The 13448-nt window shown below is 39.7% G+C and overlaps 2 protein-coding genes across 2 annotated transcripts in view; one reads left to right on the forward strand and one right to left on the reverse strand.

Annotated features, from left to right (window-relative positions):
* The first annotated feature begins 640 nt into the window (after positions 1–640).
* Positions 641–5313, forward strand: lins1 (lines homolog 1). The gene is given in 7 exon segments (XM_042488906.1): positions 641–1010; positions 1106–1178; positions 1181–1194; positions 1842–1974; positions 2678–3274; positions 3789–3972; positions 4548–5313. Coding segments are annotated over 7 exon segments (2097 nt in total). The 5' UTR covers positions 641–674; the 3' UTR covers positions 5308–5313.
* Positions 5314–10178: 4865 nt separating this feature from the next.
* The window catches only part of LOC121943674 (ADAMTS-like protein 3), a 35553-nt gene continuing 32283 nt past the window's right edge, over positions 10179–13448 (reverse strand). Inside the window, exons 3-6 of the mRNA XM_042487257.1 lie at positions 12376–12580; positions 12196–12299; positions 11443–11657; positions 10179–10852 (exon numbers count right to left, since the gene is read on the reverse strand). Coding sequence (XP_042343191.1) covers positions 10734–10852; positions 11443–11657; positions 12196–12299; positions 12376–12580 — 643 coding nt within the window. The 3' untranslated portion in view covers positions 10179–10733. The remainder of the gene's footprint in view (positions 10853–11442; positions 11658–12195; positions 12300–12375; positions 12581–13448) is intronic.

Genomic DNA, 13448 nt, shown 5'->3' on the forward strand with positions numbered 1-13448 from the left:
AATTTCAGAATAAAGCATCATTACTTTTTTAATTCTTTGTAACTTTTAACTCCGCAGCCTCAAAATTACAGTTTTCTTCTCAATTACTTAAAATTATAATGGCAGTGTAAAGCACACATAGCACATTTTACGTGATAATTGCGTTTTTTTCTTTCTTCTTCTTCCATTTCTTATTTTCCTTATTATTTGTTAAAACCTAAACTCTGAGGACAAAATAATTTGCAAAAACAGCAACAAAACTAAAATGTTCCGCACAATCATTACAATACGGAGAAAAAGACAAATAAATCCAATAAACTGTGTAAATATAAGTCCTTGCTATTTATTTGTTTACCTAATTGTTTCTTTTCATGTTTTTGTTACATTTTCATACAAAAAACAATAACAAAGAAATAGTACCTCTATTGTTACGTTTGGCCCACGGGCCATAACTTGAGTACACTTCTGTAAAACATCTACTCTGCAACTTGAGAGGTCAGTCCATCTTTTCTGTCAAAATGCCATTTGGTCGTCAGAGTATGGTCCAACAGGAAACTCGCTTTATTTTGAAGGCTCTCGCAGCATGCATCCGGTCTTATTTTGTGAAGTCTCTCGGTGACTTGACTCAGCTGGTTGGTTTGTTGCTTCCGCGTGAATCACATGGCAGCTCCTCACACGGAAGAGTCGGCAGCACCATGGAGCTCTCAGCGGGCTGCAGACGCTCATCCCCCGGCTCTCTGCGGCGCTCTGACCGCCTCACACATGTCTTCACCTGTCTGCTGACCGGATCGTGTCCGAGACAGACTCCTGCAGATGTGGCTGGTGTGATATTTTCCGGGGTTTGTGGACATGTCCCCGGTGAGGACAGAGAGTGTGCTCCTGTCAGCAGCGCGGAGCTGAGCTGCATCGGTTTGACTGTGGTGGAGCGGATCTCCTCAGACCTGACCTCCTGCAGCCTGACTCCCGAGCTCAGTGTGTACTGGGAGGAGATCCTGACGGAGTTTCAGCACATGGAGCTCATGGCACAACTTGTAAGCGATCCACTCTTCTCGAGACGACCAGAAAACACAAATACATTTTTGATATATGTTTTGCACGGTGAGATCTGAAAAATGTTATTCCACAGATCCAGCAGTTCCAGTCTGAGGACCAGATTATCTCACATCTGGCTGCAAAGAGTGCATCATCGCTTGTTTTCTATCACTCCTCAAATCTGTGAGTTCTCAGAGCTTTTGTTGACCTACAGAAACACTCAGTGTCATCAGGAGACAAGGAGACATTAGTGTCATCCTCACGGCTGCGGAAAGAAATGCCGCGCATCCCGATGACACAGCCCAGGAGTAGCATATATAATTAAAAAGTAGGGGTCCTAAAATTGATCCATGTGGTACACCACGGGTAACTTCATAATGTTTGTAGAAGTGGTTTTCTGTCTCTCTCTCTCTCTCTCTCTCTCTCTCTCTCTCTCTATATATATATATATATATATATATATATATATATATATATATATATATTATATATTAAAAATCCCACATTATGCTCATTTTCAGATTCACTGTTGTATTCTGGGTTTTTACTTGAACACATGTCTACACGATTTACTGTTAAAAAAAAGAAAAAATCATTATTTTCCTGACATTATCTGACTGAATGTACCTGTAGTCACCCTCTGTCTGAAACACCCAGTTGTCTTTAAGCTGAAAAAGCAGTTTGTTTTGATTGGTCAGTGTTTCCAGGTCCTCAACATCTGTGCTCTCATGTCTCTGCACCATCATTGAAAAATGCATGAAGAAAATATCATACTTTTAGTAAATCAGAATGTATAATGTATAATAAAGGTATAATAAATACGCTCTCAGGGTGCAGTGAGTCCTGTGTGGCAGCAGAAGTGTGTGCAGACGTTCTGCAGATCAGCTCCCGGTCCTGAACTGGATGCCTGTCTGTGGTCTCTGACTGAAGTCCTAAAAAGACTTCTTAAAGGAGCTCATCAAGGTAAAACTAGTTAGTTAATTCATTCACATTGTGAGCAAAAGCTATGTGTTTTCGAACAGGAGCGACAGCCAAATTCTGGTTAGCACATTAAGGAAGTTTTAGCTGGTTGCAATTTGCAATCCTTGCCACTAGATGCCACTAAATCTAAATGTAACAATTATAAATATAAAAAAATCTACTCAGCATATTGAAAATATTTTTTTTCTCATTAAAAAAGTGGCATCATGACAAAACCTTTGCACTTAAAGGGTTAACATTCTCAGAATTAATAAACATTTGTTATTAGGACTGATGTTGGTTACAGAAAATAAACTCAATCAAAGTAGAAAATCATATTAATGCATAATGTTTTTTAAAGCTTGATTTTGAAAAGCACATTTTATGCGCAGAGTGATACAAGTGCGTTTAATATTTAAGCTGGCCCTAAAGGGTTCAATATATTTATTAATATTGTTACCAACATTTTGTATTAAAGACATTTTGCACCGTAAAATAGTCTAGTAATAGTAATTTTCAGCGCTCTGTGGTGAAAAAAGGAAGACACTATTCCTTCATGAATTCAAAGATATCATTGTTCATTTCTGTGCTGCTGTTTCTGGTTAGTTATTGTGTCTAAAGTGATAAATCTGCTGACGTCCCTGGTATTTCTGCAGCGCGATCCTTGTTGTGTTTCATCTGTTTGCATGTGTTTTTCTTCCATCAGACATCTTTGGGAAACTTCTGGCAGCTTTAGACTCCAGCGTCAGCGTTTTATGTTCAAAGTTTCTCCCCAAAGACAGAGCGGAGATGATGCAGTATTTGGATGTTTCCAGCAGCGGACTCTGGGGAGCAACAATCTGCCTCCTGCTGGACCTGCTGGAGGTTCTGACTGCGTCCAGTTTGACATGCGGTGCTGGAGTCTGTCTGAAGAGTCAGAGAATCACACACGTTCACTCCTCAGCGCTCCTCACGACGATCAGCTGCTGCTCGCAGTATTTTGTCAAAAAGCGAGCGCTGCTGCTTCTGAAGAGAGCCGCGCTGCAGAAGGCTGGAGAGGAGTGGGCTTTAGGTGAGCCGCCGTCCGCTGGGACAAAACACGACGACTTTGACTCTGATATGAGCCTGCTGGCTCGGAGCGTGCTCACAGCGGCGAGGATGAACTGGTTACAGAGTGTGCAGGTGGAGCCGGCGTCTTTCTTTGGGGGGACGAGACGCGTCAGAGGGGATGAAGGTCAGAAACCGGACTGTGTGATGCTGAGGGCCGTCAGCCTGCTTCTCCTCAAGTCCATGGAGCTTCACGTCCAAACAGCTGCAGGGACAGGTGAAAAAGTCACAACACTGGTACACAAACGCTAAACAGTATATTGTGTTTGATTCTGGATCAATGCTGCATGAAACAGTTTGAAGAAGCCGGTGCTGAGTTTGAAGTAGGAATCGACAGATTATTGGGGCCAATATTTGGCATTTTGCCGATTATCTGTGTTTTATTTTAATGAGCCCAGATACAATTAATTAATGAAAAAGTGTGTGTATTACACTCACCTGACACCAGGGAAAGCGGTCTGCAATACATGCAAAGAAAGTGTCAGACCTGAAATACTTATGTTTATTAAATATGTCAGGTGGACATTACAGTGTGATTTTTCTTGTTCATACTTTATTTCGTTCTTCTATTTTATTTGGCATGTTTGAAATAAAGACCTAACATGACCACCAGCATCCTCATAGGTCAGTAAAGGTGTAAGAACAGGAATTTTGGACCCCCTGTGTTACAGTATCTCCACAGAGGCGGCCATTTCTTAATATGCTAAAACCACTGTGTCGCCTCCCAGCAGGAGTGGACGGTGCTACAGAGGTTTCTGGGTATCTGCAGAGTCTGTGGGACTTCCTGAGGCAGTGCAGCGTCCAGCTGACGGAGGTCGCTCACCGCTGCTGCTGGATCAGTGTGCTGTTTGGAGAACAGGACGACGACATGATGGAGGCAGCCAAAGCTTGTTTGTCCATATTCCTCCATCACAGGTACAACACAGCGTTTCCCACATACTCATGTATTTGTAGCAGCTCAACACAATTCAAACATCTGCCGTCACTTACTGATTTTTATTTTTTTGGAGCTGGATCGTTCATCAGGAGCGCTACAGGAATATGTATAATGTTTGGAACGCAGAGTGTACTCTGGGCACAGGTGGAGCAGCAGAATATCAGGTGCAGTGAAAGCCAAATTCAGCCGTTCATTGCGCTAGGTCCAAAAGTTTGCATTCAACCGCCTCTGCAGAAGCTGCTCCTCTCATCCATCGATCCGATCAGCTCTGAGTGGATTGATAAATCAACTATTTTAAGACTGTTTTAAATCTAGCATCCATGTTTGTTGCTTTGTTTGTGACCATGTGTGTTTGTTGTAATTACAAGTGCACAACTGGAAAGTACGATATTTCCAGGGAGCAAGTGAAGGCAGCAATAAAAAAGGCGCACACATACAAGATTTAAAGAAAAAACAAAAAAAAAAAAATGGAAGTTTGCAAATCAGATGTTGGAGTCCAGGTGAGGCACGTGTCATGTTCTCGGCTAACTGAACTTTTTGTGTCTCCCTGCAGACGGTGTTCAGGGTTTGAGGACTCTGCCGTGTTGAAGGCGGCGTGCGCCTCTGGCTGCAACCCTCACTGCCACTTCCTGCTGCTGCTTCAGAGCATCTCCTTCGACCACAGCATCCTCCTCGACTTCCTCATCTCCACGGAAACCTGCTTCCTCGAGTACTTTGTTCGGTACCTCAAGTGCCTCACAGCTGACTGGCCGGGCTTCACTGCAGCGTGTGGAAGAACCGGCTCGCCTGGCTGTCGAATTTCACCGCAGATGTCACTCGCTGCCTCATGCAGCGGTGATAATTTAAAGGGGACAGACGGGGTTGAATTCAGCTCCTGTGATCAGCCTTCAGGTGTTATTTCAGAAGCAGGAAAGATCAATTCGGCTGCTGGGTTTCACCTTGTAGATTATGATAGTTCTGACGAGTCTGATCCAGAAAGCATGGAGGTTTCTCAGAATGAAGCTTTGGATGAGAAACAGGAGATGAGTGGACCACCAGCAGCTCTCAGGCGTGAGTCATCAGACTCAACGGGATTACCGAGTGAACCTAAATCCACACTGGAAAGAGGACTCAAAGATCCATCACTGCAGGTGATGCAGACCGGGCAAACGTTGCGTTCAGGTCCACAGGTGACCTGCAGAACGTTAACCAGAGCGGTTCTCTGTATGTCAGCGCTCAGAGACGTGGTGACGAGGCTGCAGACCAAGAAACTCTTCCCGTACAACCCGTCTTCACTCTTAAAGCTCTTAGCACAAGTGGAAAACTGTTTCTAGCTATCATGTCTGTCACGTTTCAATAAATGATTAGTTAATATAAAAATGGTCCAGTGTGTCTTTGTCCTCATATGAATGTTGAGCATGTCTAAGGTGTTTTTGTTTTTTTGCCTTTCATCATTTAACCCACTTCAATATTACACACACTTTTATCGCTCTGCACACAAAAAAAAGAATATTTTCTACTTTACGCGATCTAATATTTTAACCAACATCAGTCCTAATGATAAACATCAAATATACATTCATTTTCAGAATTTTAACCCTTTAAATTCCAGTTATTTGTCATGATGCCACTATGTTTTTAGATGCAAAACAAAAAAACTCTCAGGATACTACATGCAAAGTAGATTTTTTTATTATCACAGCCCAGGACGTGTCAATGATTAGCAGCAACACTGATTTTTATACGTTATTATTGTTTGAGTTCTATCAACTACGTCTCATATTTCAATCGAGGAAAAATATTTCAAGATTGATATCGTTATTGATTTATCGCCCAGCCCTAGTCCTAATCATAAATATCAAATATTCTTTAATTTTCAGAATTTTAACCCTTTAAATGCAAAGTTTTTGCCATGATGCTTCTACGTTTTTTATTGCACTTAACAGTGTAACAATGTAACAAGTCAATGAGTGTAACAATTTTGTTTACTCAATGCATTTAAGACTTATTATAGGAGCTGGAAATTCACAGATTAAACAAAAACACACAATCTTGCCTAAATGTATGCCACATTAATGAACACAGCCAAAATTATCAAAATTATAAAATGAAGAATTAAAAGTACTTAAAATGCACCAAACAGTCCTTAAAGCTTAATTTGCTTAAATAAATATCTTTTGTTAAATATTGCCACGATGTGGCTCCGTTGTGTTGTGGCTTTTTGAGCCAGGTCATTAATACCTCAGTGTTAAAAAGCAAACAAACCTGATTTTTCTTCAACTGTTGAACTCCTGTGGTGTCATGTTGAAACAGCAGCCAGCGTCGTTGTCAGTCTGCAGCAGTCATCTGAGGTCCAGCACGCCACTGTGTTTAAAAGGAGAGTTTTGTAAGATAACGAGCACCTGCTGTGCTCATTAGCTCACCTGGCTCTGCTCTCCTCGTCTCCTCAAGCTTTTGCCTTTTTCACACGTATCTCTGGAAACAGTGATCAAAATGTCACAGACAGTTATGCAAACAATAAAGCAAAGGTTTATGAGGAAATTAAACATCCACAAGGGATGTCTGTGATTATCAAAGTAAGAACAACAATCTACAAAAAGGATGGAGCCCATTTGATGTAAATGTGTGATGAGAAGGAAAACAAAATCATAGTTTTTGCGCAGCTACCGTGTCATTCCATAAGAAAATGCCAATCATCTCTTTGCATATTGGATGATAATTTATGGCTGTGCCGTCACAAATTCATGCTCATTAAAATCATGTGCATCAGTTTAAGAAAACGCCTCTAATTACCGTTACAGCTGGATCAAGTGTTTTTTTTTTTTCGAGCAAATTTGCTTGATTTCTTTCAAAAACATGGGAAGAAAGTAATGAACAGCAAATAAATATATGCCCCCCTAAAATTAGCAAGAAATTAGGAAAAAGCACAATATTACCTGAAAATTAGTTTGTGCAAAAAGCAAACAAGACTTGGAAAACGGCTTAAAATATATAATTTTGTAACATCATTACAGAAAATTAGCAAGAAATCAGTAAAAAGCACAATAATATTACCTGAAAATGAGTTTAAAAAAAAAACAGGGAAGAAAGTAGGAAAAAAAAATAAAACAGGAATTGGAAATGTGCTTAAAATTATCATTATAAAGTTATAATGATAATTCTAAGTATATATTTTTCCCTAACTTATTTCCTTTTTCCACTAGGAATCTTTCCCTGGCTTAAATAAATATTTTTAAATCTACTAATTTGCTGTAATTTGTGGAACATTTCTTCCTCAGTTGCTGATTTGCCCCTTTTCCTCATGTTCAGGCACTAATTTACATATCTCGTCTAGCCTGGGAACGCCTCGGCGTCCCCCAGGAGGAGCTGGAAGGCGTTGCTGGGGAGGAGAGGGACGTCTGGAGTGCTTTGCTCAGCCTGCTGCACCCAGGACCTGGTCTCGGATAAGTGGACAACAACAGATGGATTGATGCATAATTTGCTCATGGCTCAAAGGTTTATTTACTTGTGAACAGCACCTGAAAGCTGCGCAAGAAAAGTGATGTCGTTCCAGGTTTCAGAGGGTTAAAAAAAAGTCAAAAACTAATGCCACATTTATGAAGTGATCAAACTGTCTTTATTCCTTTACGATGTTATCTAAAGCACTTAAATAATTTGTCGCACTACCTCAGAATCCTTCAGTCAAGCTGCAAGTCCATAAGCGGTGTAACGTGAGCACATCAGATTCACTGTAAAGCCATCGGTAGCCGGGGTGGACACGGAGAATGCATGTCACCGCGTGGCATTTCACAACGGACCTATAAAACATCGGAGGCTTATACACATGCAAATAAAATCAGGCGAGCGGCAGCAAAGGTACCGCCCAGTCAACATATACACGTGCTTTATACTCTAAGATCTTCAACAGGAGTTAAAAAGACACCTTAACCATGAATAAGTAAGAAAATAAAAGTCGCACACAATCTACATACACTCCATATACGATATTGCACTTAGAACACAGTATATACAAGACATTTTACAATGCAGCACATCAGTATGATAACCAACACAAAGGTAACGTGAACAGACCCATCAGTCAGAATCAGTGTGGTGCTGGTGCCTCTCACTCAGTCGGGACTGTTCCTCACGTGAAATACTGAAATTATTTTACAAAACCTTCGAGTTAAGAGTCAAAGAGTGGTGCTGATGATGAATATATGGACATGAATTCATGCTTTCACAACAGCAGCTTCTCATCAGTGACACGTGACTCCAATCACAACCAGTACCTTCACACGGGTGAATGGTCGAGAAGGACTTCCATCCTAAAATCTGTTTTACGCGTGAACCGATTTTATAAATTAAAACACTTCCAACGTTTGATTACATGTGCAACAAAGGGTTCACTGGCCCAGCATCCCCAGATATTCTGTTCTGAGTGTCGAACATCTGACTTTCAAGGAGAAGATCATCGTGCATCATCGTTTCCAAAAGTCTCAGTTTTTGCCCATCCAAGGAAAAAAAAAAATTAACTCAGAAGTTTTGGAAGTAAAACGGGGTCAATAGAGTTTTCAAACGTCTCCATTTTAGGGGTTTGGAAACGCTGGAGTAGTGTGCCCAGCCAACAGGGAACGTTCCCACAACATTGGCTAACATTATCTACATGTTGCAATAATGTTTTCAAGAAAACATTTAATCTAATTTTCAAAGAACGTTTTAATGATGTTTTAGCATTTCAAATAATGTTCCTATTAGATTAAATGCTAACTAAGACGTAATGTTTTAACTGCAGCATTCTGAGGATGTTTTGGTGATATTGAGACGTGACAGATCATTGAATGTTCTTTTATAAAATGTTCCCACAATGTTACATGAGAACAAAGGAAGAACATTTCCAAAGCAACATTCAGAACGTGTTATTGAGGCCTGAGATTACAGACCATTTTTTATGAAAACGTAATGAAATACATGTAAAATGACTGCGTTATTCACGAATATTTATAAGCTTCAGCTGTTCGCAGCTTCCTTCGGTAGTGACGGAAACACCTGGGTGGGTTTGGCCCCTTTGCCAGTGCAATGCAAAAACAGGTCGCCACAAAATACCGTCTGTCTCTGTCCAAGCAGTGAGTGAACATAGTTCAAAATTTAGTTTGAATGAGTAAGAAAAAATAAGTAAGAAATAACCATTTTAACATTTTCACTGGCCTCCATGCTGCTTGCGACTGTTAACTAATCTGGTTTTCCAGCCCATCCGTGACATTGAATGTGACACATTAGGTAAAAAAAAAAACAGAAAGGCTTACTGGTTTAGTGGGAAAGATGTCTATCGCCGATTTTTGATGCATTTTTCCACATTTAAGAAACCTGCATAAATGTGCTTATTTTAGTGGCGAAGGGGTCTCTTGGATTCTCTCTCTGTCATCTCATTTCTCTACTTTTCTGTCACTTTGTGATTTGGGGTTCCTCCTGGCTCAACATGGGGTCCACATGATGTTTGGACTCTTGAGTGTCATATGCGGACTTGAGACTCTCTAACCCAACCCCAACTCTGATGTAACCACAATCTTTCCTAAACATTAACCGAGTATGTTATTCTTTAATTATACTTTGACCATTGCTTATTTGCCATAAGGATGATCTTTTTTGTAATTCTGTAATTTTCACAAAAATAACGTTGACATGGATCATTTTAAAAATACTGGCACTAAAAATAATCTCGCTGAGTCGTCCAACATCGACATACCGTCTGGTGATAAGGTTGGTTTTATGGATGTGTGGTTTTAAAGGGCCAACATGACAATCTACAGGTCTTGTTGCGTTGTTTTTGTGTCATATTTAAATTGGATTATTTCTATATTAAAGTAAAACAAGATTTCAGTGTGTCTACCAAACTTTTAAACTCATCAGTATGACACTAAAGAAATTCTCTTGGGGTTAGCAGCTCTTAAAATCATAAGGTGACAAACTGTACCACTTTAATGGTAAGGAAAGTCAGGGATATATCAGAGGACACGTTTTGGTTCACTACAACTTGGGTCTAATTTTTTCAATTATGGATGAACTCACTGTCAGTTTTACCTCCAAACTGTCTGACGTCTTGGTTTGCAAGATCGCAGCAATTCATCGAGCAAACAAAACTATAAAAATTAGACCCAAATTGTAATAAACTGGAATTTTGCTTTAATATTTTATGTGAATAATTCTATAAAAGTACTTTTGAACAATTACACAAATAAATAAAGAAAAGTTTGAAGAGTATAAGTGTATGTAAAAGCATGACTACAAGAATTTTAGGCTGTTTTTATGTAGCTGATGATTTGATGAACCTCAGTTTCTCACACACTGGCAAACCGTTATCTCAGTCTACGTCTTGCTTTCAGGTGACAGTGGTACGCGTTCTACGATAAACATTATGTTCCTTTTTGGCAGCCAAGAGGGAATATAATGAATGAATGTCACCGTAAACCAAATGTTCAGTTTTTGCAGTAACGTCCAAAAAACTCCATCTGATCCTCATAGTGAGAACTTGTCTTCATATCAGGAGTTTGGGTCCGAATCAGAAAATAAATCCACCCTCCTCCGTCGAGCCTTTTTGAGGCTCTGCTCGGGTTCCTTTTAGGAAGTGAAAGAGTCGGACTGAAGCTCGTCCAGTTTAAATATGTGCAGATCTCGAAGCATCCACTCACAGATGACGTCCTCTCAGTGTTTGCTCAGTCGTTCGTCTCATGTGGTCCATCTGTTGTACAAAATGTAGCGCGCTTGTGACCGCGCGCGGCCACTAGGTGGAGTCTGGATCCTGTGAACAGGAGCTGCAGCATCTCTGTTTGTACATGTCCAGGTAGCACAGCTTCAGTCTCTTCACCACGCTGCAGTACTGGGTGGTGTCCTTACATTCACCTGCACAGGAACAAAACGCACCATATAAAAAAAAATTCAACTGCTGGCAATGTTTTTTTTCTGTTTTTTTAAAGTCTATATTTCTCACCATTTCTGAGAAAAAAAACTGATGTAAAAAACAACACAAAAAACAACAATGTAAGTGTATTTAACCCCTTAAAACCTGAATCAACATCATTTTTATTGTGCTGTGAAATTAAGTTGAATTCTTTCGAAAACTTGAGGAAAAGAGCAATGAACAACTCAACAAGAAATGTCCCACGAATTCCAAAAAAATAGTAAAGAGGCGAAAAAAAAAAAAACTGAAAATTGGTTTTTTTAAAAAGGGGAAAAAAAACTGGGGTTTTTTTCCCCCAGAAAACCATATGTATATAATATAACCATTTATTTAAAATTTTGTTACAATTTTTTTTATGAGAAAAACTAAAAAAAACTAAATTTACACAAATTCAAGGTAACACTGAATGAATAATTCATATAGAAATAGTAATTTTATGGGTGAAATATTCCTTTAAAACTGCTGACTGTTCCTAATTGTGGTGTATTACACACACACAAACACACACACACACACACACGCACAGACTTACTCCCACAGGTGGAGGTGTTGCAGTGCTGCCAGGTGGAGGGCCGCTGGATCCAGGCGCAGTGCTGGTCAGCCAGAGTCCTGCCGCTCCTGCGGTGAACACAGTCCACCCTGCGGGACTGGAAGCCGCTCCCACAGACTACCGTGCACGCCCGCCACGCACCGGGACGCCACTGGACATCACAGAGGTCGGAGGAACAGTTGCGTACTGATGGAGGCCTGAAAGAGAGCAGTTTTTAGTTTAGTTTTTAGTCCCTGTGATAATATGATAATCAGAAAAAGGTAAAAGGTAAAGGTAACGGTAATAAACAATTTTTCCACAAACTGCAAGAAATTAATAGATTTGGATTTTTTTTTTTAAAAAAAACAAAGGGACATTTTTCGAGGGGAAATAAAGAAAAAAGCTAGAGAAAAAAACAACATTAAAAATGTTCATATTTTATATTTAAAATTGATTTACAGAATTATTATAATTTTAAGCATTTTTCTAGGCATTTTCTTATTTTTTCTAACAAATTTTCAGGTAATTTTCTTATCCTTTTCAGTAAAATCTTGCTAATTTTGGGGTCATTTCTTCTTTTGTTGCTGATTGCCAGAATTCTTACCATGTTTTTGAAAGATAGCAAGCGTCTTTGCTCAGGTTTCAAAGAGTTAACTCTCTGAATAAAGAGTTAACACATTATAAGAACTAGTTTAATGAGAATATAGACCTGATACCAACACTGGTAATTGTCCTTCTGGGTGTTTGTGTGCATACCTGTCCCTGAGGTCACAGTCTGTGTACGAGGAGCCGTTGGCGTGTTGGCAGGTGACAGATCTCTTCTGCACGGTGGTGGTTGGACCTAAACACCTCCCTGAACACTGGAACAGAGTAACACCCGAGTTTAAACGGCTTTTCTTTATCATGTGACTCGTTTAACTCCGTGTGTGACTGTACCTTTCCCCACGGACTGGTGACCCAGGTGGGACAGTAACTGGCGGTGCACTGCTCGGTGTCTGTGGGTCGGCTCGTCCTCTCACAGGCGGCGGCGCTCAGAGTCTTCACCGCACCTCTGGCATCCAGCTGCTGACAGGAGACCTGCCGCTGTTTCCAGCCGCCTCCACACAGAGCCGAACACTTCGTCCACTCAGACACCGACCACCTGAAACGATGACAAAAAAATACTGACACATTACTCTCAAAATAGGAGTTTGCTTTTGAATTTGTTCATCTAAACTAAATAGAGCTTTTCCAAAACAGCCTCCAGGGTCTTTAAATTTTAAATCTCAAACTCTGTGTGTCGAGGTAAACAGAATTTATTCCAGACAGAGATGGAAACAGCCCAGTGAGAGCTGGGAGTTGTGATGAGAAGGAAATTACCTAAAATGAAAAAAAAGAGAGTTTAATTAGAAAAAAGACATGGAAGAAACTCATGAAAACTATATTATAATCACATATCGTTTTTATGATTATATATTTAAAATGATAAATTAGACATTTATTATTTTCATGTCATTTTTCGGGTCATTTTGTGTTTTTGTTCTGTTACTTTTGTTTTCTTTCCTTTTTTTGTTGCTAATTTTTGGGTAATTTCTTGTTAAATTACTCATTGTCTTCTTTACATGTTTTTCAAAGAAATCAAGCCAGTGTGCTCAGGTTTTAAAGGGTTAAATGCAAATATAGCCGAGAACACTAACCTGAATCAACATCACTTTTCTTGTGCTGCATTCAGACGCCTTTCACACAGGTATTTCCACACCGGAGATGCGGGAAAATGGGATAGATTGTTTGAAAAAAAAAAACGGAAAAGAAGGCAACAAGCATCTTGGCAAAAAATGTCTTGCAAACTTCAAAATGAAGATAATTAAAATAAGATAAACATTTATTAATCCTGCTTGTTGTAGCAGCACCGAAAGTAAAAACAGGAAAGAACAATTAAAATATCCATATATGCTATAAAATATATGCTATGTTGTTTTTTTTAAACTGGGGGAACATTTATTATTTATTTTAAATTTAAATGTATTTAT

This window comes from Plectropomus leopardus, chromosome 1, assembly GCF_008729295.1.
Source record: "Plectropomus leopardus isolate mb chromosome 1, YSFRI_Pleo_2.0, whole genome shotgun sequence".
Lineage (NCBI taxonomy): Eukaryota > Metazoa > Chordata > Actinopteri > Perciformes > Serranidae > Plectropomus > Plectropomus leopardus.